We start from the raw sequence: 26,443 nt of genomic DNA on the forward strand, positions 1-26,443 counted from the left end.
ATATTCAGTCAGTCAGTCATCATCTACCGCTTTATCCTCTGCCAGAGGGTCGCGGGGTATGTCGTCCAAAATCAGTCAAAAAAAGTCATAGTATAGTGTGTCGATCAAAATGAGACAAAAAAGTCATACTATAGTATGTCGTCCAAAATGAAACAAAAAAAGTCATACTACAGTATGTCGTCCAAAATCAGTCAAAAAAGTCATACTATAGTATGTTGTCCAAAATCAGTCCAAAAAGTCATAGTATAGTGTGTCGTCCAAAATCTGTCAAAAATGTCATAGTATAGTATGTCGTTCAAAATGAGATAAAAAAAAAGTCATACTTATAGTATGTCGTTCAAAATGAGACAAAAAAGGCATAGTATAGTGTCGATCAAAATGAGACAAAAAAGTCATACTATAGTATGTTGTCCAAAATGAGACAAAAAAAGTCATACTACAGTATGGAGTCCAAAATGAGACAAAAAAGTCATAGTATAGTGTGTCGATCAAAATGAGACAAAAAAGTCATACTATAGTATGTCGTCCAAAATCTGTCAAAAAAGTCATAGTATAGTATGTCGTCCAAAATCGGTCAAAAATGTAGTAGTAGTTTTGTTGACGTTCTAAACTTGTAAAAAAAAATTACAGTTTGAAGACATTTTTTGATGTCATACAATGTGATGACGTTTTTTTTCCATTCAGTTTTGAAAACATTCTATTTTGACAGTTGCATTGACAACACACAAAGTGGAGCAGTCACATCACAATACCAGCAGCAGGTGTAATCTGAACACCTGTGATCTGATCACTCAGATCGGATGTTAATAGCAGAGTGTCATCAGAAAATCTAAGAAATGTGTGGATCGTTCTAGCAGCTGCTCCTCCTCATCCTCCTCCTGCATCATGTGGAAGTTCCCAGTTGGTAAACAGAAAGTGGAACATTCCAAATTGTTCAACACAGAAAGGAGGAGTGGAATGTACCTAGTCACACAAAGTACAACACCATGGCCTTCAAAATCAGTAATGAATCAATGTCGATGGCAGCTGAAATTGTAGTCAGTTGAAAGCAGTTGCTGAAACACAGGAAAACCCACCATGTTAGGAAATGCTGCCCCCTGCTGGACGTACACCTCCCCCATCTTTTAAAAGCTACTGAAAGGATTCACCCTTACCTTAAAAGTATCAACAAAGATAATTAAGTCCGTGTTGAAATTCCATACGTTCCATTTCTGAGAAAGTGTTGTTGTTACAATTACCTGATATTTCCCTGTTGTATTTTACAGTTGGCCAGGAAATAATGTAGCACCCTTTGTTTCCAATATTTGACTCATGTTTGTTAAAAAAACACTTTCCCTCTTCCTTTACTTTCTTAATAGACTGTTTTAAGTCACTCACAGTGGTAGTGCAGTATATTTGTAATAACAATACTAGAAATGATAATCATTCCTAGATGAAGGATGATGATGATTTTAAGTGATTTTGGACGACATAATATACAATGATGATTTTAAGTGATTTGGACGCCACAGTATACAATGATGATTTTAAGTGATATACAATGATGATTTTAAGTGATTTTGGACACCACAATATACAATGATGATTTTAAGTGATTTTGGACGACATAATATACAATGACGATTTTAAGTGATTTTGGACTGTTTTAAGTCACTCACAGTGGTCGTACAGTATATTTTTAATAACAAAACTAGAAATAATAATAATAAGTCTTAGATGAACAATAAACTGGTTCTTGCATTACTGTGTGAGCACTCCCTGATTAATAATGTCGCTCACTTAGACACAAACAAACTCCCTTTTGCCCTCCCCAACAGCATCATGTTCCTCCTGTGTGTTACAGGGAAGCCTCTGGGCCGCGGAGCCTTTGGTAAAGTGATACAAGCGTCTGCGTTTGGCATCGATGGTGCCAACAGCTGCAGGACTGTGGCTGTGAAGATGCTCAAAGGTACAACATGAGGTTCAATCACAATCCTGAGCAAAAGACACATTTTCTACCACTTGTTTTTTTTGCTTTCCACCTGTTGTCCACCAGAGGGCGCTACAGCCAGCGAGCACAAGGCTCTCATGACTGAATTGAAGATCCTCAACTACATTGGTCACCACCTGAATGTTGTCAATCTACTGGGAGCCTGCACCAAGTCTGGAGGTGTGTTTATTCTGTACATTGTGAACATGTTAGTTGAATTGTTTTTATACAACACATTTCCGACATAAAATGCAACCAAAGAGCTTGAATAATACATTGAAAAATATAACAAAACAAATAAAATGAAGCACATGAAACAAGATGAAGTGCACAAATACAACAACAATCTGTGACAATAGGACAATACTGACTCATAAACATGTACATTTGCGACAAAAAACACATTTGTAAACAGTTAACTCCTAAACATTCTAACCACATTGACTGAAATGTACACCCACCTGCCATTTTATTACACGACACCTAATAAAATGCCACGCGGTGTTGTCCTCTCCTGCTGTGGTCGCTCTGCTTCAAGGTCAAAATTGTGTTGTGTTGTGTTGTGTTTTCAGAGATGTTCTTCTGCACACTTTGCTTGTAACCAGCATTTTCGCTAAGAGAACAGCTCACTGGATGTTTGCTCTTTATTTTGGGACCATTCTCTGCAAACCCTAGAGATTATTGTGCATGAAAATGTCAGTAGAACAGCAGTGTCTTAAAGTCTCAGATCACCCAGTCTTGTACTAGCAATAATGCCACGTTCATTCACTTAAATCTGATGCTCAGTTTGAACTCCAGCATGACGTCTTGTCCTTGTCCTCAGGCCTAAATACCATGTAATTGTCTGTGTGTACCTAAAAAAATGGCCGGTGACTGTAAGAAATGACTCACATTATACAAAAGGTTTATCTTCTCATGACTCAAATCGATGTTTTCCGTGTGTGTGCAGGACCACTGATGGTCATCGTCGAGTACTGTCGCTATGGAAATCTCTCTTCCTTCCTGAAGAGCAAGCGAGACGTATTCGTGCACAATCAGGTGACCTCAGCCGCCTCAGCACACGTCCACACATGCAGTTAGACGGTGTCGAGATAGCCGCGTTCGACAGAAAACAGGACCTGCAGTAGTTAGTTAGTTAGTTCACACTCTCATGACCGTGTGCCCAACTCGAGAGGTTAAAAAAAACAAAACAACGGTGTCATATCTCTCCGTGCTGCACAGAATTACAAAAACGTACCCTCAAAAAGGTCACTTCTGCAATGTGCAGTGTGAAGATGTTATCACTTCTTGCGAAGGTTGTTTACTTCCTTAATTTCTTCACAGGTTTAAAAATGACTGAATTGATGATTTCCTTTTTTTGGGGGGGGTTAAAAAAAATCACCCCAAACGACCCCTAACCCTGCAAACACTGCATTTGAATCATTAATTGTCCTGATTTTCACTCACTTTTACGTCATAATTAATAACAGTTACTTGATGTATCCCAGTTTGCTGGAGGAAAAGCTGGACAGAGTTATGTCAGCAGTGATTCTGAGAGCCAGTGCAGCAGCAGCAGCAGCAGCAGCACAACAGAGTTTGACCACAACAACAAGGAGAATGGCCTTGGTAAGACAAACGCTTATTAAAAAAATACTTTCAAATAATTTACTTTTTCTTTTTTTAACACGCCCCGTGCCTGCTTTCGTCTATTTTCAACTAGATCCCACATCTGTGTCTCCTTTATTTGTGGAGGATCTGATCTCCTTCAGCTTCCAGGTGGCACGTGGAATGGAGTATCTGGCCTCTCGCAAGGTTTGCTTTAGATTTAGGAGAAGCTGGAATGAGAAGAAGGTACATGTACATGTGTATATTTCATTAACCGATGTCATCTTGGCACACACAACAGTGTATCCACAGAGATCTGGCAGCCAGGAATGTCCTGCTCTCGGACAATAAAGTGGTGAAGATCTGTGACTTTGGTCTGGCCAGAGACATCTACAAAGATCCTGACTACGTCCGCAAGGGAGACGTGAGCAAACATCTATAAATGCATCTGTCTGTCTGTCTGTCTGTACTTGGATAACAAATGCATGGCATGTCTGTCTGTCAGTGACCATTGCAATGACCTCACTGCACCAGTAACAATAACTAGAAACACTCTTATTTATTTTTTTAGGCCATTTTTTTAACTCTTATACAGGGCCCCTTCCTGATCTCTTGTTTTTTTTTGTTTTTTTGCATGTTTGTCACACAAAACAAATTTAAATATTAGACAAAGATAAACCCAAGTGAACGCAAAATGAAGTTTTTGAGCGATGAGATCATGAAGTAACTGTGGTTCCACTCACCACACGCCAGGCCTGATGAATCGAAAGATCACTTCAATAGAAGCTGTCTGACAAAGAGAAGGAGGCCAACAGATCCCATAATCTGAAACATTTATGTGACAAACACGCAAAAAAAAGAAATAAGAAATCAGGAAGCAGGCAAATACTATTTAAATGCACTGTATAAATGCAACTTGACTTGTTATGTGACAGCTGTGAGACATGTGACAGTATTTTGTTATTTTAATGAATAATCCAGGATAGTAATCTTACTTCAAATGTGCACGTCCATGTGGTTGAAACTGGGAAAATCATGCATGGTTTCAATATAATTGATATTCAATATGAATAAGTATGGAAGAGTATTAGGGCCACATGTAAAAAACAAAAAAACAGCATGAATTCTGAGATTAATTCTGAGATTTAAATCAGAATTCGAAGATTAAAGTCAGAATTCTGACTTTTTCCGTAATCTTAGAATTCTGACTTTAATCTCAGAATTCATGCTGTTTTTTGTTCTTACATGTGGCCCTAACACTCAACATAAAAAAGCATGAATTCTGAGATTAAAGTCAGAATTCTGAGAAAAAAAGTCTCAGCATTAATCTCAGAATTCTGACTTTTTCCTTAATCTTAGAATTCTGTTCTTTCTTTCAATTTTTTTTTTACACGTTTTTACACGATACTCTTTCGTAAATAAGGAATAATCTGTCTCACTAGAGTCACTGTCAATATTCATTTTTCCCCTCACCATATTTTGTGACCCGGCTCCTGTGTCCTCTCTGATTGGCTCTGACAGGCCCGTCTCCCTCTGAAGTGGATGTCTCCCGAGTCTATTTTTGACAAAGTGTTCAGCACGCAGAGCGACGTGTGGTCCTATGGCATTCTGCTGTGGGAGATCTTCTCTCTGGGTGAGAACCTTTTACCTCGTTTGCTCTCAAGAAACGCTCAGATTGTAATGAAACCTTATACGAAATATCTGTGATACAGTCTTTTCACAAAATGACTCCTATCTGTGTGTGTGTGTGTGTGTGTAACAGGAGCTTCCCCCTACCCTGGTCTTCACATCGATGAAGAGTTCTGCCACCGACTGAAGGAAGGAACGCGGATGCGAGCGCCGGAGTACAGCACGCCTGACATGTGGGTAAAGGTCTGGAAAGAGGGAGAAAAGAAGTTACAGTGATGACATTTAAACACAATTTGGCCTTTGACACGTTTTTTTTTTCTTCTTCCAACAATATCGTATTATATTTATTTTGAACACAGTTTAACAATCACGCACTACTGAACATACACAGCATGCCCTAAAATTAGTAAAATAATAAACACAATAAATTCAAATAATGTTCATAATAATAATCAAAAATAAATAAATAAATAACAAATATGTCAGACAGTTGTTTGTTGAGCACTATGTCATGTTGGATCAATGCTTAATCATTCTGTATCCACTACTATAGATCTCCTCCAGGTGGGCAAATCTCAAAGATTGTTCGTTTGCCCTAAGCATATGTTATGACGTATTATTTAACGTATCTATAGATCATAGCAAAAGAAATAGAGTTCAAAGCTTTTTGTTATTATTTCAGGCCTCGCAGTAGCGACAAATCACTGGTGCAGCTTTTATCTGAACAAGTCTTTGGGAAGACAAATGAGATTGTTAATGATTCCAGTCACGTTTGGTCTTTTTCAGACGTTTTAGCTGCTGCCATCAGCCACACGCTGGTTAACATTTTGTTTTTGTTTCGTTTAGTCTTGTGTTTTCAACTCAATTGATCTTTATTTATCTATCAGGGACAGTGCAGTGAGACATAGTGGATGTAAAGTGCATCTGATGTACTGCACATATAATACAGTATACATATATATATATATATATATATATATATATATATATATATGTACATACATAATTTAATTCCATTGAATTGAATAGAAGGTGTGTGTGTGTGTGTGTGTGCAGTTACAGCACGATGCTGTCATGTTGGGAGGCTGCTCCTTCAGAACGACCCACCTTCACCAACCTGGTGGAGACACTGGGAGACCTGCTGCAGGCCATGGTTCAACAGGTCAGGCTTCAAGCTCATAATCCAAAGCATTATCAACATGCAAGGCATTCGTTTTGGTGCATGACAAACTCTACTGTACACTGTACGCGTCTCATTTCTTTCTTTTTTTTTTTTTCAATAGGACGGGAAACATTACATTCCTCTGGGATCTTTCATGGCTGGAGACACAAATCACAGCGGGGATCTGGCGGAAAAGCCACTCGCAGTCACAAACCTAAGGTACGGTCATGACAAAATAAAAATAAAAGTACAGTGCTACATGTAACGTCTCAGTTAATGCGTGCTTTAAGTGTTTGTGTGTGAGGTCAAGACAGGAAACGGACTGAGTAAGAAGAGATCTTCCTAACTTGTGTTTTGAATCTAAATCCTCCATCAGTTACATGAGAGGGATGGCCACACTTCAGACTTTTGAGGAACTCCCCTGTGAGGAGCCCGACATGTCGGAAGTAAGAAAAACACCTACACTTCTGCTTTTATGGACATGAATGACACCTAAATGTCAAGAGTACGTTCTTTTTACAGACTTGTTTCTCTCTGTAGCAGTATTTTTTTTCCCACCCTGCACACAGGAAGTGATTTGTGCTAATATCAAAGACATACACCGAGAAATAACAAGTGAATTCTACTACTAAATAAAAACAAAAAAAAACTGGAGAAATGCCCCACACAGCCCGGCGCTGCTGGTGTATACACACAAACACACCCTCAGTCAGGTCTGAAGGACACAGCAGACAAAATGTTACATTGTTTCTTTCTTACAAAGACCAAACCAGTTTACACACATAATTTAAGGGAAATATAAGAATGCATTTATTATTATCATTCATATCATAATTATTATGCTATAATTAAAGTATGTGATATCAGTATAATTCTTTTGTCTCTACCTCAGCTCCCTCTTGTCCTTTCTGTCCCCCCTTCCTCTTCTCTGTCCCCCCATTTTTCCTTTCACCCCAACCTGTCTCGGCAGATGGCCGCACATCTTTGAGTCTGCTTCTGTCAGAGATTTCTTACTGTTTTTCTCTCCCTCTCCACTGATGCCTGAGTGCTTGCTCACTGTGTGAACTGTAGGGTTTCTCTGCTCTCTATAATGTTGTCAAACTTGTGTGTGACAACATTATATGTGTTTTCTTCACCGCTTCAGGAGCAGCAGCAGAGCGACAGTGGGATGGTTTTACCCTCTGAGGAGCTGATCCACATCAAGTGGAATAACAACAACTACAACACTAAGAGCAGAAAACTCAGCAGGTAGTGGTGACTTCTAACCTCTGACGTCTAAAGCCTGCTACAATATTATTATTATTATCTACTGAAGCTGCAGTGTCATATTGACAGTAAATGTGAATACTTTCGCAGGTTTTTCACCTTTAAGTGTCGCGACACCCAGGTGCCGTTCCCGCGCCATGACACGGTCGGCATACGGGACAGCGAGCCGTCGTTTCCGCCTCGTGACTGGGAGTGCGACGGTGGCGGCTCCCCTCCTCCAGACTACAACTCCGTCTTCCTCTACCCGTCCCTTTAGCGTTCCTTCCCTGGCAAAGTCTTTGACGATATTTGACAGGGTAAAAAACGCTGTTATTTACTCACTCAGAACATATTCTACTTTAACTTTACACTGCAGTCCTCATCTGCTACCTCATTATAATACCTGCAGGTATACAGTAATACCTCCGTTACCATCCAAGCATAGTCCCACACAAAGCTTTCCCAGGAGCTGATTCACATGCGACAGTACAATTTATAAATAATGTATTAATCGATTCACCACAAGAGCTTTAAGTATTGGTACCTCATGCGCTGAGCTTTGTGGAGAGGAACACTGCTGTATGGAATAACTGTTCCTCCTCCACAGCCACTATATGCTGGACTAAAGTTACATATTACCTTTAGCTTTTTACTCTGTGCTAAGAACGTATACCTCTATATTTATTTTAATGCCGTAGTCGGGTTATGAAGGAAGTCACCTGTTAAATAACCGCTCAGATGTCGGTTTATTGGGAACGCCGAAATCTAATCGTTTGGAAATACATATATGCATTTTGTTAATTTCAGAAATGGTGACCAAAAAAAAAAAAGATTGAAGATAAAACGCTACCTTGGTTGTAGTGGTGGTAAATTCTAATAAGATGGAGCGTTATTACACTTATTAACTATGTTTGATGAGCAAAAAAGAAACCCTTTTCATTTACACTATATGGACAAAAGTAGATAGTTCACCCTTTAACACCAAGCATAAGCAAGTGCACTTTGCGTTACTGTAATTCAGAAACAGTTTGGGCAATCGGAAACTAAGAAGTTGCACGTCAAATACGTGTGGTTAAGTGGAAAGGGAACTTGTCTTCTAACCGGAAGGTCGCCGGTTCAAGTCCCCACCAGGTAGAAAGGGCTGGGGTACCCCTGAGCAAGGAACCCAACCCCCACTGTGGCAGCCCACTGCTCCTAAAAAAAAAAAAATTTGGGCAATTTCACTTGTGCGTCACAGGAAGCCAGCGAATCAGGTTCTTAGTTACCAGAGGAGAGTTGGAAAAACACCTGTGCATAAGATTCCATTATTTAGCCCGTTTTTGGACATTGAGACAAAAAGTCAAGCAAATGTTATTTTAAATGTTTTATAGCGTTTAAATTTCAGATTTAACACACAAAATCAGGATTATTTTTTAAATAAAACCTTTTGTTTTTCCTTTTAAATTGTTAAAACAGTATTTCAATATGCAGTTAATTGTGAATAATATGAATAATAATAATAACAATAATGATTGCCAGATATTGAGAGTCATTCTGTAACAAATTGGCAAAAGCACTAAGTCACAGGACATTTTCTGGCCCTTATGGTTAAAAGAAGGGTTTGAAGTATTGAATTCAGGTGTTATCTTCAGTATATACCAAGACATTTTGGACAATGCTACGCTTTCAACTTTGTGGCAAGGACTATAAAGACATGGAAGTGTGGAAGAAGTCGATTGGCCCACACAGAGCCCTGACCTGAAGCCCGTCGAGCACCTTTGGGAGGAACAGGAACAGAGGAGATTGTGAGCCAACATCGTCCAACATCAGTGCCCGACCTCATAAATGCTGTACAGAACGAATGGACACACATTATATAGAGGACGAATTTCATATTAAAAGTCCTGCATACGTATGGTCAAGCGTCCCAATACTTTTGTCCATATAGTGAATAACCAAGTCAGTTCCTGAGAACAAAAACATACAAATGCAAGCACTGCAACAGAACACATATCCTGCATAAGACGAATCATTGAAGGATGTGATAGTTTGTGTGTATATTGACGTTACTTTCTAACCCCCGTATAAATAAAACATTTCATAATGGGAAGCCAAGAGCTACAAAAACAGACAATGTGTTTCTGTTTTGGTATTCTTTATTAAAATACTGCTGTACACACAAATATTGCAAAATTTGAGACAATGAACATAAGAAGAAGGGCGAAAAACATACTAAGATGGCGATTGTAGGTGATGACGATGATGATGATGATGTTGGGGAGGAGAAGGAGGTTGTCACTAATATGAAGTGGAGTGTGTGTGTGGGGCAGGGGGGGTGGGGAGGTGAGGTGGTCATGAGGTGGTCATGAAGATTGTGATATGGGTACTGACATTGTGTACGCCGAGTTGGGGGGGGGGGGGCTGCACTGTGTGTGTGTGTGTGTGTGTGTGTGTGTTGAGGGTTTTTCTAAAGCACCACATTCACCAAATGTTTTCGTCTGTCTCGTTAAAATAGAGGAAGTAGTAACACGATCCAACACAGCCGGCTCCCTGCACGTTTGTTGCCCTCAAGAACAGATCATTGACGTCCACAATACAACTTTGAAAAGTTCGATGTGAAACCGACTGCAGCCTCTTCATTGTTGTCTCTTATCTACAGACTTAGACAAAGATGACAAAGACAGTGGTTCCCAAACAGCTTGATGATATCTTTTCGGTGTAGAGTCGGCTGGCACTAAACTCTCTTGCTCAATAACTCCTTCCACGATCAACAGAATATGATTTGTGCTTAAGGGCAACGTGAAAAAAAATCCCTCGCAGCTCGATTTCCACAACGCTGTTAACTTCCTCAAAAAAAACCTCCGTGTGAAGACGTCCCACCCACTCTACTGAAGCTCATCTATCTAACTGGACAGGGGGCAGCCAGTGACGGCCAAACACATTCAATCACTGGGGCCCCTCCAGCCGTTTGTCATCCTGAGAGAAATCCTAGTCGTCCGAGTGAGTGCAACAGCCCGCGCCACCGCTTTGTCTCAGCACGTTTGTATTTCATGTTTTTTAAAAAAAGAAAAGAAACAAAAACAACAAATCAACCAAAACAACAACTCTTGGTGTTCCTTGTCTCCTTTGCCCCTTTCCCCAAACCCTTTGCTGGAATTGGTCCACAGATTAATAAAATAATTAATTTGAGACAAAACAAATATGAATTACCCTCTCATTTCCCATCATGCATTCCTGCACAAAAAAGCTGAGCAAAGTGAAAGACCAGCTAGAAAAATTCACAAAAAAGCATAACTTTTCTTTTCCCAAAAGTAAAAGGGGGATCCGACTTCCTGATGGGAAGTGAAGTTTGACATAAAAGGAGGACAGGGGGGGGGAGGGACAGGAGGAGGAGTGACAGACCAAATAAGGACATTCCACAAAAGAGGCAGTTGTGGCTCCACCTCATCAGAAGCCCGACTCACGGCTACAAGTGCTGGACATCCAAAACCAAAATGACCCGTCACGAAGCAGCTCACGTCACCAGAGCGTCCGTTAACCAAAAGACGGCTGCTGCACGTGTAACAAACAGATGGTAGACAGCGTCGGAAACAAAAACGCCCCTTTTTCGTCTGCAAACTGAAACCACATTTCACCTTCCAAATCTCAAATCCTGTTTCACACCAGCCCACCCACGTCACATCGCACGAGCCTCATATCCCAACGTCTGCTGAACTAAAATGTCAGAGATTCATCAATTTATTTCCAGTTTTAAGAACCCCCATCCCTTCCTCCCAAGTGGTTTGTCCTTTCTGTGGGGGGGGGGGGGGGCAACAACCAAGGCAAAGGTGGGCCGGCCCATTTCGTTAAACAAGTGCCATCCTGCCCCCAACAAAAGCCTTGAGTGGTGTGTTCCGTCTCCTAGTGCATCAGAATGAAGGGGTGTGGTCTCCAGCTGGAAGAGAGGTGCAGTCAGTAAAAAAAGCTTGATCTCTTTTTCTGGTTTGTTTGTTTGTGTGTTTTAATTGTGAGTCTGCTCTGGTATTTATGTCCATGTGTGACTTAAGCTCTCTCTGTACACCCTGTTGGCCACTCACACATTTTCATAAAAATAACAAAACAAAAATAACAAAAAAATTAAAATCTTAGTGCATCCTCTTCAGAAAAATAAACCCCAACTGTAAGAAATGAACACTAAAAGCAGGAAAAAAGTTCAAAACACCACAATTTGTTTCTCGTTTTGTTCCCCAAATCTAAAAAAATGTCATCATACTCGTCTTGTCACAGCTTCCATATTTGTCCTTTTTCTTTTGTTTTTCTCGATTTTTCAGCTGCAGGGTTTAGGAAAACTAAAAAAAATACACTTTAGAAAAAGCCATCCTGGTGGACAGGGTCAGTGTATGTGACTGAGGTTCACGAAGCCCTGCCTCGCTGCCTTTCGCCATTGCTGATGTCGTCTTCACAAACCTGGTCCTTCGCTGTAGTGCAATAGTGTGCTCCAGGTCGGGGCCGTCCCACCCCGGGCCCAAAGAGGGCGCTACAGAGAGCCAGAGGCAGCAGCCTGAAGCTCCTGGAAGGTGCTGTCAAAGCAGCGCTTCAGGTCCGAGTAGGTGACCACCAGGACGCTTTTCTCGTCCCGAGAAACCAGACTGATCTTCTCAGGAACACCAGCGTCGAGCTGAGGAAACAAATGAACATGAAATCACAGGGGTGAAGATTTTTTTCTTGGTCTGCAAATTTAATAGATTTTAAGTGATCAAAATGACATGTATCACATGTTATGTGATAGAAACCGAAACACAATTGTGTTGTCATGAAACACATAAAACTTGACTAACGCCACTTTTCCACAACATGGTCCCGCCACGCCTTGGCTTGGCACGGCACGGGTCGACTCGAATCTACATGGGTCGGTTGGTTTTCCATTACTATAGTACCTCCTCAACTTAGGAGGGGTCGTCACAGCACAAACTAGCGACTTGTTTTCAGTGTAACATAATCATTAGAATCAATTGATTAAAAAGAGTAGTTCAGTTACTTCCTGCCTTCGGATGTCTTGCTCATAACTCTTCCTGTGAAGAGTGTCACGCATAGTGTCGGCTCAGCTCGAGTGGTACCTCACCAGAGCAGGTGCTAAAAAATAAAGTACCAGGAACCAGGTAAAAAAAAAAAAAGGTGCTGTGCCGAGGACCATGTGGTGGAAAAGCGGCATAAAACTATTTGTTGCAGAATTACAGATAACAGGTTTTCATGCTTCTCTTATTTCTTGAGTATCTCGGGCAGGCTTTCTGAGAATCTTTAGCGTGCAAAGTTACGCAGATATTAATAACAGGAGAGTCGCCCTTTTTAAGTACAAGTGTCAAATCAAAAAAAGAGGAACAACAAATGTGATAAAAGAACAAGAAAGATCATTTGTGGCCTCAGAGAAACAAGCTGACTGACTTTGTTGAGGCAGGAGACGATGTGGCTGAGGTCGATCCAGGGCGTTCCGGCCTCCGTCACCTGGTGAAACAGGTGATCCCGGAAAAGCTTTAACAGGTAGCGGTCGCCCGTCTCCGACCACGACGGGTCCTTCTGAAACCTGATGAACACAAGACACAGTCATGGAATGGCAGAAATACAACTTTCACCCACTGACACACACATTCTTCAGGAGATAGTGGACTTACTCTGGTCGCTCATTGATGGTGCCCAGCTTGGCCAACAGGCGGAAGAGGCGGCCATTTTGCACTTCCTGGTGAATAGGCAAACAGCAGCTTTATTCATCAGGCTCAAATATTTAGATATTTAGATTTCAAGGAAACCTGTGCAGACAGCATTTTAAATAACTAAAAACAGGTGACTAAGTCATGAAATGCTTTGAAACTGAAATGACCACACATTGTGCTAGACCATATGTTCTCTACCTGTAACATTGGGGGAATAAATAAACACAACGAATATATGTTCAGCTACAACATCTCATGAAGCGAGGGGAAGGGAAGTTGACCCTGTTCATACCCACCGAGCAGGAAAATCAGAGAGGGATTAAAACCATTACCTTTTAAGTGGTCATTTAAAGAGTGGATTACTTGTGGAATGTATGACTGTTTTGTGCGGTTTGGGAAATGACCAGGTAGTGATGCCTACCACCTGAGGGTAGCGTTTCAAACGCAGTGAAAGGTGGACGTTTTGTATCTGCTTCAAATTCCCTCTGCATTGCTCAGGGGTCTGAAAATATGTTCAAGGCTGTTCAGGTTGGTACAGGGAGCTGGCAAAGTGCATCATTGAATACTTTTACGTTTAGGAGACATGTGGTTATGCTCCTCGCTTCTGATCTTAGGAGACTGTAAACAAGTTAAAGCTCACCTTTCATCTCAGCAGATCTCATTTATTCCCCTTATTATCTCATCTCACCTTGTGACATGTTTTGTGGACTAGAGGATGTAAAATGTAAAATGATTCAGACTGAATGTGTTTGCGTCCTTTGGCCTGTATTTAGGAACAAACCCTACAAACAAGCTTTGCTGCATGAAATTATAAATTATACAACTGGATATACAGTATATAAGAATATAGGGAAATCTGGCAAACACAGCAGCTTTGCACAACAGTGGCATTGAAATGATGAAGCCTCGACACCCTACAACACATGACAAGAAAACCAGCCTATGCCACTGCTCACATTAAACGCAATAAAAATGTTTTATATAAATGATGCTTTCATCAACAAATAGGCACAATGAGCAAGTAAAGAATACTGCCACTAATCTGTGTGTGTCGCCACATATTCAACTAACACATACAGTAGTGACTGTCTAATACACAGGAAACTGTTACACCGTCACCACCAGCACAGGTATCAGCAGATCACAGGCAGTTTCAATAGAAACTTCCTTATTCTTGAAAACCCACTTCTCTGAAGAAATAAAACAAGAGGTTCATTCCCAGACATGTACCTCAACACAATTTTAAAATGTGCATTTGTTTGATATAAGACCTGCTGGACAATATAAAGAGGTAGAAAAGTGTAAATATGCATTTGCATTCACTATCAAATGTTTGGTTTGGTGGAAGTGAGCAGATTCGGGGAGCTAAGAGGAAGTAAGAATATAAATTAGAAAAAAAAAAAAAAAAGGTGAGGGTCAGTCACACCAACACTGGTAAACTAAATTCAAAGTGAGACTCTGATATATCATACAACCTCCTGCGTACACACAACTTCCCTCAAAGCCAACTAAACCAAGGCCCTATTTCTGACCAGCATCTAATCACCAGCCTGACAAGAAAAAGGCTTGGTCATGCATGGTTTCCGTCTAGTACCGAGTTGAGGCACAAACAGCATGTGTAAGTGTTCTTGAACTATCCTGTAGCTCCCTGCTTATACCTTGGCCAGGTCCTCCTCAATGACATCGTTCCTCATCTGCGATGCATCTAGTTGCGTGTAGAACCGCGCTCCAATCATTGGCATAATGTCATTGACACTGCGCAGGCGAGACTGTTCAGTCAGCAGATACCTGCACGAACAAAAACACAGCCAGAGGACAAATGGGTGAAATGCACTTAGGTGGTTAAAAAAATATAATCATCATCTTGACCTGAACACAAAAAAAAAAACATTCTGTGGTGTCTGTACCACTGTCCACATTCATTTTAGATAAGTGTGTAACACGTGATGTGCATTGATTTTGGAAAGATGACTCCTGACTCAAGAAATGTATAATTCAAGCAGGTTAAATCGTGACAAAGTCATATTGTCCCAGCCCTAATTTTACTGTCAGTTTCAGGCTAATCTAAATAGAAAAAGTATAGATTAGGTTTGAAATAAAATCTTATTATATGTATACTAAATGCAAAAACGACAGTTGTGGAACCATGATGTAGCCTGTACACTCATATTGGCCACTCAGATTCCAGATTCTAAAAAAATTCTAAAATGGACAACAGATTGTGTGTCATTCAGGTTTCTTACAGAATGAGGTTCTTGAGGTCTGAAGAGTAGTTGATTGACACCAGCTCCATGGCCTTCTGCAGATTCTCCCTTTGAATGCCAGCCAGGGAGTTACACGCCAACGCCAGCACCACCTTGCCCAGTGACACTAGGTCTGCTTGCTACAGCGGGGGGGGGGGGGGGGGGGGGGCGGCGCACCACAAAAATACATACGTGTTAAGGATCTAACTTCCTATTATGAAGAATAATTCACCACATATCAGCGTATAACATAGGACTCTCTCCATTTGCATAGGTTGCACTAGCAACATCATACCTGGTACTGTGGCATTAGGGCAAGATGATTGGTCTGACTGCTATCAAACGTTAAGACGTCAAACACTCCAACGCAGTTCACCCGTAACCTCCAGAGATAAGAGAACATTACTGTTAGTTTTGTGCATGTGTTTAAAAAAAAGAAGAAAAAAAAGGAAGCCTCTACTGAAAACACCGTTTACCAAAAATGTATTAAAAGCAGAACAGTCTTATCTACATTTTCTGGAACCTTTTATGACTATGTGTGACAGGAAGGAGCTGATCAACAACATTCATGACAGTCGTCTCTCTCTGCTCTTTTAAGTGTGTGTGAGTGTGAGTGCGAGTGTGAGTGTGAGTGTGAATGTGAATGTGAATGTGAGTGTGAGTGATATACCTGGTTTTGCCAGTGATGAGAATCTTGCTAGGGTCCATGACACGACAGGCCAGACCCGCAGTGTGAATGGTGCGCAGGGCAGAGCTGAGCTGGACGATGTAGGCCCAGATCAGGGATTCTGGGAGGAGACCTGCATGCTGCCGTGGTGGTGGAGGCTCATGTTGTCCTGAAAACAGTGACATGCTGATTCACCACAGCCCTAAACCACGATTAGGACATAATCCAATAACAATATATATCGCAGTAACTGTGCCAACATACTATGAGACAAGTGTTAACTGGTTTCTTCAACTTTCATTATTTGACATTTTATAGCGATAATTATCAATATCACACCAAACCTAAAACTGTCACAAACTTTCCTGGTAACATTATCTTCACAGACAAACTGTCTGTGATGTCATTAAGAAACACACATTTTCGCCAACCTTGGGGCTGGACATGATGGTGCAGATATGACCCTTCGGTTACAAGCCAAGTTCCCTTTCCAATAGGCCATGGGCTGCCCAGAGGTACAGAGTTTTTTGTTTTTTGTTTTTTTTTATTCTGTATGTACAACAACAAAAAGGGCAGCCCCGTCAACTCACTGCATATTTTCATCTGTGTCTCTGTGTATCTGACAAATAAAACTCCTTACATCTGACTTCACATCATTTTTTTCTCATCAATAACTGTGCCAGTTATTTTCTACTGATTAAATTAAATTAAATTAAATTAAATTAAATTAAATTAAATTAAATTAAATTAAATTAAATTAAATCAAATGCTATTTATATCTTTATATAATCAGAAATGGTGAAAAATGAATGATATTATTTCAGCATTTGAATTAATAAAATAAGTGAGAAAATCCAACTCACTGGCAATTCCAGACATGTTGTTTACTCTTACATGCAGAACTTTGCATTTCTTGCTAAAGGCTATAACTACTGCAGCCAACATGAAGTTGTGAAATTTTGAAAAGGCAATCGTGTCAGGGTGTGTTCTACACAACCAAAGCCACAACATCACACGAGAGCATCTAAAATGATGTTCCCCTAAACACATTTTGAAAACGCCTTGTTACTATAATATTCACGCATTATGGTTTGGTTTGTGTGTTTGGTACCGGCCAGACAAAGCCTTGGGTCTGAATAGTTTTGCTTCCTCTGTTTACATTGCTGTAGTTAGGCCCATACAGCACCTGCCCTAGGATCAGTTTCAGCCACAGTTTCCTCCAAGCCCCCCCCCCCCCCCATCTCTCATGCATAGACACATGAATGCCAACTGTCAAACGAATGTGCTTTCCAGACTTCCAAGCATTTACATTCTCCTTTGACATCCGTGGAAGTAGTTTCAGGCATTTAGACGTCTTGGGTAACATGTCTTTGCTTAACTGGGCGATTTTGTAAATACAATCTAATGTGACAACAATACACCGAAATAGACAGACGGCAATGACATCATTAACAAACTCAAACTGTGTGAAGCAGAGAGGCAACATCCTGTGTGCACACAACTTCCCTCTGAGCCGACTAAACCAATGCCCTCAGTATAGATACATAGATTATATTGTAATATTATAGAACTGTTATATATCTGCTCCTGGTCTCTCTCTTCTGTCTCTTTCCACTGAGCCCCATACAGCTTGCTCATTGGGTTCCTCTTTTCCTCTCTCCATATACTGTAAGGTTTCTGCCTTACTATGTAAAGTTCTTTAAGATTACATACAGTTGAAACCAGAAGTTAACATACACTATATAAAAAAGACACATATGCTTTCTTTTCTCAATGTCTGACATGAAATCAGACAATCCCTTTTCCTGTTTTAGGTCCGTTAGGATTACCAAAATTATTTCTATTTGCTAAATGCCAGAATAATGAGAAGGATTTAAACAATATTATATTTAAACAATTTGGGAAAGCCCAAATGAAGATGTCATGCCTTTGGAAGCTTCTGATAGGTCTATTGACAACATTTGAGTTAATTAGAGACATACCTGTGGATGTATTTTAAGGCACACCTGAAACACACTGCTTCTTTGTGTAACATCATGGGAAAGTCAAAAGATATCAGAATTTTGGAGAGAATCGTTACATTTGGAGGAAAAAGGGGGAAGCTTGCAAGCCTGAGAACACCATCCCAACTGTGAAATATGGGGGTGGCAGCATCATGTTGTGGGGTTGTTTTGCTGCAGGAGGGACTGGTGCACTTCACAAAATAGATGGCATCATGAGGAAACAATATTATGTTGAAATACTGAAGCAACACCTCAAGACATCAGCCAGGAAGTTGAAGCTTGGGCCCAAATGGGTCTTCCAAATGGACAATCACCGAAGCATACTGCTTCTGAATCAATCTGGAAATTGCACCCAAGGATGAACCAGACTTGTGCAAGTCCACAATTCTCTTCCTGATATCTTGGCTGATTTCTTTTGACTTTCCTATGCAACACAAAGAAGCAGTGCATTTCAGGTGTGTCTCTAAATAACTCAAATGTTGTCAATAAACCTATCAGAAGCTTCCAAAGACATGACATCTTCATTTGGGCTTTCCCAAATTGTTTAAAGGCATAATAGTCTTAGTGTATGTAAACTTTTGACTTTGAAGAAAGTAATATAAAATTGTCTAAAAAAATCCTTCTCTCATTATTCTGGCATTTAGCAAATAGAAATAATTTTGGTAATCCTAACAGACCTAAAACAGGAAAAGTGATTGTCTGATTTCATGTCAGACAGTAAGAAAAAACTGTGTCTTTTTATATAGTGCATGTAAACCTCTGGTTTCAACTGTATGTTGTGCTTTGGTGCTGAAGTGATGCTGGCTCTATTTCAATGCGAGAGCAGATGGGAGGCAAGACCAACTTACCCCACTTCCTCTTGGTAAAGTACGAGTCTGCTGCTGGGTCGTTGAAGTGTCTGCCGAACATGGTCTCTGCACCCGCATGGAAGTCGTAGGAGAACACCAGGGCTAAAGCAAAAAGTAGATGAGGAAAAAAATGATGAGAAACATTTAAATACGGTATACCTAGTTAAATTAGGCCAATTTGTTCTACAAGTTGTTGGGGTTCTTCACCCCTCCTGGTAACTTTTGAGGGCTTCAAAGACAAACCTTGAACCATGATCCAATTAAATGCTAAATTAAGACCACATGTTTAACATGTTTTAACAAGGATATTATCATCATACAGTAAAATGCAATTTTAAAATAAATTATGCAGGAGGAAAAAAATGCTTCAATTAGTCTTTAGTGTGACCTTCCCTTTCACTAGCACAGCCAAGGCACTCTTAAAACAGTAGTGAAACCCTAATTAATGTTACAGATAAAACCTGGGTTTGTCCTACTATATAATGTTGAGAATTATCTGCTGTGAAAGAAGTCTATTATGCCAGGTTTATTCAAGACGTGCTTGAACATTACATACACATGTTGTAGGAGTTAAACTCATTGACAATTCACTCCAATCCAAATACCAGTCATTGCAGAATTTGACAGACAAAAACAACAGAGCTGGTGGTGCCCTCAGACTTTTATACAGTACTGTATATCTATAGCTGTATCTCTGCTAAATTTATGCACTTCACTTTTGAATGAACACTCAGTAACTGGCAATTTCTTAACTTGCAGCAATTTCTCAGTCATCTTGACTTTGTCATTCAGGTTTTAACATTTTTGCCTAAAATAGTACATGTAAATGGACTGTAAATACCTTACAAATAAAAGATGTTATTGAGATACAAGACACAAGTGTAGAATTAAAGTCACAATAGTCATACATATGACTGTTTGCAAACACTTTACCTTGAAACAATGTTCTCACAAACCATAATTTATCAGTTTCAATCAATTCTTTGTTATATGGTGCAAGGAGAAAAAAAATATTCACATTCTGGAAACTAATTATTCAAATAAACACTCTAACAGATTGAATCAATTATCAAAACAGTTGACAATTAATTTAGTAATAAATGAATGGATGAAGCCCTCAAACACTTACAGTGGTCTCCAAAGGCCTTGGTGGTGAAGACCTCCCTCAGCGTTACAGAGTTTGAGTGCTGGATCTTCTTCCACATGTCTACCAGCATCATGCACTTGGTGTTAACAAGACGGAAACCTGAGAACATTTTTCAAGGCACGCGCCAAACATACAGAAAATTAGATTGACACCATCACAACATACTGTGCCACAATTAAATTAAGCCACAGAGCATGCATTTCAGGTTTCTTCCAGAATTAAGTGAAGAGACATCACATGTCCTCAACTCCTAATCTAAAATAAACTATTGACTTTAAATGGAAGTGCCATGTGTTGCTTTCAAGACAGTCTGAAAGTATAAAGTAAACATTAATTGTACGTTTTCTTTCCTAAAATATGTATTAATTATAATTTGGAACATATTGGTTTGCTTTGGATGTAATGTATAATGATCCCTGTTGGCTTGCTACTTTTATATTTTGGTTTTGTGGCATCTGCATCAGTTTTCTTGAAAACACTTCTTACCATGTATCCTCCTCAGGCAGTAAGGCAGGTCATCCTTGCTATTGACAGCCTTGTAGCAAGAGGTGATGTAGCTGAAGTTGCTGGTCTTCTGCATGCGATTGGGTGGGGGGAGAGGCTCGAGGGGGAACAGGCTGTGGTAGCTGTCTACCTCACCTGGTACATCTTTTTAAAACAGAAGCAAAAACAACAATATTAGCCACTCACAAAAAAGTCCCAATTACTTTCACACTTTACTCAATGTGCAGGGTGCAGTGCCATGGTTACACAAACACATGGGTAAGACACAGAAACTTCAAACAAACATTTCAACACTCTTCCACACCACCTTTATGAAATCAACTCTAAACTAGACATGGCATTTGTTTTTAGGACCAATATACAACATTCTGCCTCAAAAAAGGAAATCAGGAAACAAAGACAACTATAAATATAGTATATAGCAGAGAAATGATGTGTTGACATCACACTCGCTCTCTCGTGTTATCAGTGTTCTGTTCCAGTAGCTGGTCTGCTGTGTTTGAACTGAGTTGTTTATCACGTTCACAAAATAAGCACACTTTAATGCTTGTGTTGAGCTAAAGGTGACTCCAGATTAAATTTCAAAATAAGCTATTATGATTGTTAAAAGTATGAAAAAAGAAAATAGATTATGATGGAGAAATCAATGTGCTGCAAAATGTCTTTTTCCTTTAAGCCAGCTGCACTTTTGTGTTTTTATGTGTGAACACCAACAACAGAGCATCAAAATGGTCTCTTATTTGATATGAAACTTATTTGTGCATTTTTAATTACTTAAAGTGTAAGCACACACAGGTTTAATACCAAAATCAAAAACAACCCTTTGTTATGACAACAGAGAAGACCTTTTACCCGAGTTCTCCGAGTGGTCAATCTGGGCCATGGTTATCAAATGTCTGTTTATCAACTCCTGAAAGAGAAACAGGGAGTCGGTCACATTAGAAATGCAATTCAGAAATGGAGATTAGGGGGAATATTTTTTTTGGGGGGGGGCAGGTTAAAGGAATGCAAGTGAGTAATACCTGTCGAAGCTCATCAGCCATGAAGAAGGATGGGGCATTTGCTTTTGGCTGCATGTAAGCCACATGTGGTGCAGTGGGGGGATATATATGGTAAGTAGGAAACACCTGTGATGAAACCAGAAAAAATTTTTTTAAACACAGCTTCCTATTTGTTGAAAAATGAAAGCTAGTGTAATATCACATTTTAGTCTGACAAGAAGGATATAGCCGTGTGAATGTCATGAAACAAACCCCTAATGAGGTTTTGAAATGTTCTGGAGTTTATAATGTGATGTATGGCCAAAAAAGTTTTAGTGTACAAACATTTTCTTCATTATAATACTGAGAATAATGCAAGGTGCAAACACATACCATCCCAGCCATTGGTGCTGGGGTGTTGTCAGTGTAGAAGTAGGTAGTCCCCCCGACAGTTTCTTTTTGGATAATGTGAGCACCCTGGTCGGCTGCTGTGGTGGGCACCATGTAGTTGGCAGGGTTTGGAGTATGACTGCGCCGACGAGGGGCAGGTGAGGTGTGCGGTGTAATTTTTGGGGAGTGGAGAGGAGAAGACCCCGCAGACAAGGACATGCCTAGAAAAAATATGGAATATAACCTCAAAATATGTCATGCCGCATTGTCTTCAATTATTAGATGAATAAAGAGCATTAAAAAGAGAGAATAAATCACAATTTGTTTTGACAGAGCATACACAAGTTTGTGGAACAAGGACATTTCAGAGCAAGATAACAAAAAAACTGTTATTTGCTATTTTATTATTTTGCAAACAGAATAGCTGTTATTCAAGTAAAATTACAGAATTAACTGTCTGACAAAGTATTATCATCAATCAATAAAAACTGAGTCATTAAAAGTGGGGCAAATTAGACAACAGGTTTCTATTTTTGATGTCTGATTTCTCAGTTGATAGACCCTGTCTCAAAAACCCACCTGGAGCCAGAGCTGTAGCTGTGGAACTGCTGATACCAGGATGTGGGAAGGGAGGCGAAGGGAAGGCCTGGACACTGGACTGAGCCATGGTGGCCATTCGTGGAACTCCCTTAGGAATGAACTCACTTGCTGCTGGGTTAGGAGTCTGGTGGTACATGGAAAAAGTATTACATTGAGAGAGATCTCATATCCGGTTGATGACATTTAAGACAAAGACAGGAAATTAATTGATCAAATTTAAGTTAACAAAAAAAGTGTTGTACTGAGCTTTTAGGTAATTTGGACACCATAGACCAGGTGCTTGTGTGCTCACCTTCCTCCTTTGGGATATACTAAGAGCACCAAAATCGCTGAAGAGTGAGGATGTCGGAGAGTTCACTGGATCTGTGAAAGAAACAGATTGTAAGGACTTCAGCAGTGTTGCATTCAATAATCAGTGAATGAGTGCTGACTACTGCTTTACAGACTTCATCGTCTGAGTCTTACCATGAGTGCTGTGGCTGTAGTTCTTGGCACCATCGTTAAGGAGACTAGGAGAGCTGCTGCTGGTAGTCATTCGCTAGAGAGAGCAGCATCAAAAAGGGTTAGCACCAGTTATTAGTGGTTTAATGAAATGATGTGAAAACTATTTACAGAACAACAAGCTGCATGCACAACATTTTCATCCATGTAAACAGCCATGTAAGCACATTGACATCTATTTCCAAAACAGTCTTAAGCTACATTTCCACCAAGCAGTACAGTGCAATTCAGCTTGTCATGGTACAGTTTAAACACTGATCTGGCTTGGGTTTCCCCTGTGAGGTGTGTGGGTCAGGTGGCATTAGCATATCAGATACATCGCATGATATCACCCCAGCGCAACTAAGAAACACAGTAAACACTGCAGCATGCTGACATTTTTCATCAAAAAGAAACACAAATGGGCTTAACTCTCTAAATTGTAATGCTTAGTATGTTTGAAGGTGTTTTCTGTTGTTCCCATTGTTCCCAATGTTGTTGCCCAGAGGTGAAGCGCAATCGACTGCAGTGTGTCTAGCTTCAACCTACTGGACAACTTTGCTTGGTACCGCAACAGAAGGGCACAAAATAAATGGTTGTTTTTACTATCCAATACAGCTTTTGATGATCACAATGCAATGTACTATACAAAGAGGGCTTACGGCACAGCAGATGGTTGTAATAACCACAACGACAGTATCTCTTTTGTACCTGCATCATTGAGTATTTAGACTCTGCTGGGCTTCCAAACCCATTGACCCCAATGAAGCTGCTGCTGAAGTAAGAGTTGGTGAGACTGGCATCGCTCAGGGCTGCACCCTCCATCCCTGGGACTGTGGAGGACAGAAATTCAAACCTGCATTGACTGATGAGTTTTTGAATATCAGAGCCATAAAAGTTTTAGCATGCGTTCCCGCAGCACTACAAATGTTTGATTAGCAAATCACAAGACAAGTAAGAAATCGTGTAAACAGATTTACAAAGTGAATTTTTAAGCCTCACGCTGGACTACTCCAACATGAATGGATCCTTGACATACAAACTTTTGGCACCAACGAATACGAAAATGTCCGCATAAATTGAACATGGACAGTTTTTCATGTTCATACGGTTGTGAATGCCAATTATGCTACTAATGTGTTTACGATGAAAAAAAGAACAACAACAACGCAAAAACAAAGCCGTGCGCACAGTTAGCGCGCTAACGTTAGCAAACATTATAAAGTTTTATCTAAGTAGCAACATTAAAGTTCACGGTTCAACAATAACTATTTGAAGTTAAAAAAAAAGAAACAAGACCCCAAAAACAGAAACTATAAAATACAAGCAAAGAAAAACACACCAACTCCAATACAAGTAAACACGGTTGAAGTTGAAAGCAGCACATTTAACGCACGTTTAGCTATTAGCTACCTAGCTATTAGCTGCAGTGCCTAACGTTGGTGGGTCGCGGATTTCTGCCCACTCACAGCTGTCCTACAAAAACAGCAGGCCTCCTGTGTGAGCTGTTGCCGCAGCGTGGAAAACATTGCACGTTGTTACCAACTAATGGGTGGGACTATTTACAAGATTGCTTCACGCAGCAGTTCGCACAATTTGCATATGGTGGCTTTTGGGTCATGTTTAGCAAAGAAAAGCACTACACGCTGTTTTGGGGGTGAGGAGGCCTCGGTGAATCCTCGGGCTAAATTTTTAACACAGCCCCACAAGGCCGAGACGTAAAGTCACACTCAGTCTCCCCCGTGTGAGGCCTTGCCTCGCTATATTTGACGCTCACCAGTTAACAGCTGACCCTCCAGCGATGTACCTGCAGGCACCATTGCTTCGCTCTTCTTGGGCACAACGGTCCCCCCTCCACCCGGGCAGGCTGCCGCGGAGCCTCCGAGGGAATACCCCGCTGGCGTCCCGCCACCGCCGGCCATGGACAACGGCACGGGGCTACTGCCCCCTCCGTGCAGAGGCAGGCTTGCCATGGACGGATCCTCGTGCAGGAACTGACACTCGTCTCCATAGAAGCACGTTTTGTCTTTCGCGTAGTATCGGCAAAACTTAACTTTGACACTGGGTATCCCGGCACCCCCGAGCGGAGCAGCTGAAGCTGGGAGTCCACTGTTCATGGCACCGCTGCTGCCGCCGTTGCTGCCGGAAGACACTCAAACATAGACGCAGATAGCTAGCCAGCTAGCTAGCTAGCCAGTAAAACAGTTCCCACTATAAAACGAGCGTAAGGAATGGAACTTCAGCGGGCGGAGAGTGCTTAAGACCATGTGGTACTCACATTATAAAGCTACGGCGCATTTTGTTTAAGGAAATACCATTGCATTGCGTGAAATCCTCGTTGTTGTTGTCGTTATCCATGCAGCTGCCTTCTTCGCAGAGTAGCCTGTTGTTGTTTTTCTTTGCTCGCAGTTAGCCTAGCTTTGCAATGCATTGTGGGTACATAGCTGGCAGAGTTTACATGCTGCAAACACGAGCCTGCAGCACAGGAGTCTGTCAAAGAGCAAAGTGATGGAAATGTAGCTCAGTGTTTGGGGATGAGCAGAATTCGTTTTTCGGTTGTTGTTTTTTTACTGTATTTGTATTTGCTGTAGGTAAACCTGACAACACAATAAAGTAACATAAAGTAAAAAATTATTTTCACAATAATTATCTATCCATAGAATAGCTTCAGAAAAAGCTGAATAACGTTTGACTACTGTTTCAGAGTTAAACATGCAGTGTCTTCGGTACATTGGTCTTTTGTGTTTTTAATCTCTTTAAAAAAAGAAGGCATTGGTTTTTCTGTAGCCTTTGATTAAATAAACCTTTCTATCTTTATTCTGTATCTGTTCGAAGAAGAATGACATCCTTTCTTAAACTGCGTTTGAATAAAAATTAAATGATCACCACTGCTGCACCTCAGCCATAACTGCAACTTTTAGTTCCTTTTAACCCCCCCCCCCCTTTCTTTTACCTCTTTATTTCAATGTTTTTATTTCTCCTTCTCTTTTTATTTTAAATCACTTTTAATGCTAGCTAAATAAATAAACTTGCCTTGCATTGCATGGTACATATTATTATAGCCGAGGAGTCCTCCATTAGATTAAAATCTCACACAATGAACCTTTAAATACACATTCATTGGAGAATAGGCTTCCAACAAAAAGACAATACATTTAGAGTATTGTAAAGTCTAAACAGATGAGGCAGATGCCTTTTTTATGTAATCCTCTTTAAGTATTTGGGTGCTCAAATTTGAATTCACATTTTAAAAAAAAATCAGATTGCATCGTATTTGTGGTAAGGTTTGTAATCACTTTGACAAATATGTGTTGCCTGTACTTATC

At 40.4% G+C, this 26,443-nt stretch overlaps 2 protein-coding genes across 2 annotated transcripts in view; one reads left to right on the forward strand and one right to left on the reverse strand.

The window, feature by feature from the left end:
- flt1 (fms related receptor tyrosine kinase 1) overlaps positions 1-9,483 on the forward strand; it is a 49,745-nt gene extending 40,262 nt beyond the window's left edge. Inside the window, exons 18-30 of the mRNA XM_058638162.1 lie at positions 1,844-1,948; positions 2,036-2,149; positions 2,919-3,007; positions 3,457-3,574; positions 3,669-3,760; positions 3,855-3,977; positions 5,075-5,186; positions 5,316-5,415; positions 6,239-6,344; positions 6,466-6,563; positions 6,721-6,790; positions 7,489-7,592; positions 7,701-9,483. Coding sequence (XP_058494145.1) covers positions 1,844-1,948; positions 2,036-2,149; positions 2,919-3,007; positions 3,457-3,574; positions 3,669-3,760; positions 3,855-3,977; positions 5,075-5,186; positions 5,316-5,415; positions 6,239-6,344; positions 6,466-6,563; positions 6,721-6,790; positions 7,489-7,592; positions 7,701-7,866 — 1,397 coding nt within the window. The 3' untranslated portion in view covers positions 7,867-9,483. The remainder of the gene's footprint in view (positions 1-1,843; positions 1,949-2,035; positions 2,150-2,918; positions 3,008-3,456; positions 3,575-3,668; positions 3,761-3,854; positions 3,978-5,074; positions 5,187-5,315; positions 5,416-6,238; positions 6,345-6,465; positions 6,564-6,720; positions 6,791-7,488; positions 7,593-7,700) is intronic.
- A 223-nt stretch (positions 9,484-9,706) lies between these two features.
- pan3 (poly(A) specific ribonuclease subunit PAN3) lies at positions 9,707-25,604 on the reverse strand. Its single transcript, XM_058638221.1, has 18 exons — positions 24,895-25,604; positions 23,829-23,950; positions 23,103-23,175; positions 22,930-23,000; positions 22,617-22,761; positions 22,041-22,258; positions 21,690-21,794; positions 21,520-21,577; positions 20,650-20,811; positions 20,146-20,262; positions 19,017-19,118; positions 16,169-16,334; positions 15,794-15,881; positions 15,499-15,638; positions 14,914-15,043; positions 13,217-13,281; positions 12,990-13,128; positions 9,707-12,225 (listed from the first exon to the last, which is right to left on the reverse strand). The coding sequence occupies exons 1-18, from the start codon at positions 25,232-25,234 to the stop codon at positions 12,085-12,087; spliced, it is 2,382 nt and encodes a 793-aa protein (XP_058494204.1). The 5' UTR covers positions 25,235-25,604; the 3' UTR covers positions 9,707-12,084.
- Between the last annotated feature and the right edge of the window lie 839 nt (positions 25,605-26,443).

The sequence above is a fragment of the Solea solea genome, chromosome 1 (assembly GCF_958295425.1).
Source record: "Solea solea chromosome 1, fSolSol10.1, whole genome shotgun sequence".
Classification (NCBI taxonomy): domain Eukaryota; kingdom Metazoa; phylum Chordata; class Actinopteri; order Pleuronectiformes; family Soleidae; genus Solea; species Solea solea.

Excerpts from the sequence above, each read along its gene's own strand:
- pan3 (XM_058638221.1), bottom strand. The coding sequence starts at position 25,234 with ATGAACAGTGGACTCCCAGCTTCAGCTGCTCCGCTCGGGGGTGCCGGG. Across the intron at positions 23,951-24,894 it reads GGAGGGTCAGCTGTTAACTG|TCCCAGGGATGGAGGGTGCA; the intron begins GTGAGCGTCAAA and ends TGTCCTCCACAG. Across the intron at positions 21,578-21,689 it reads TGGCTGATGAGCTTCGACAG|GAGTTGATAAACAGACATTT; the intron begins GTATTACTCACT and ends TTTCTCTTTCAG.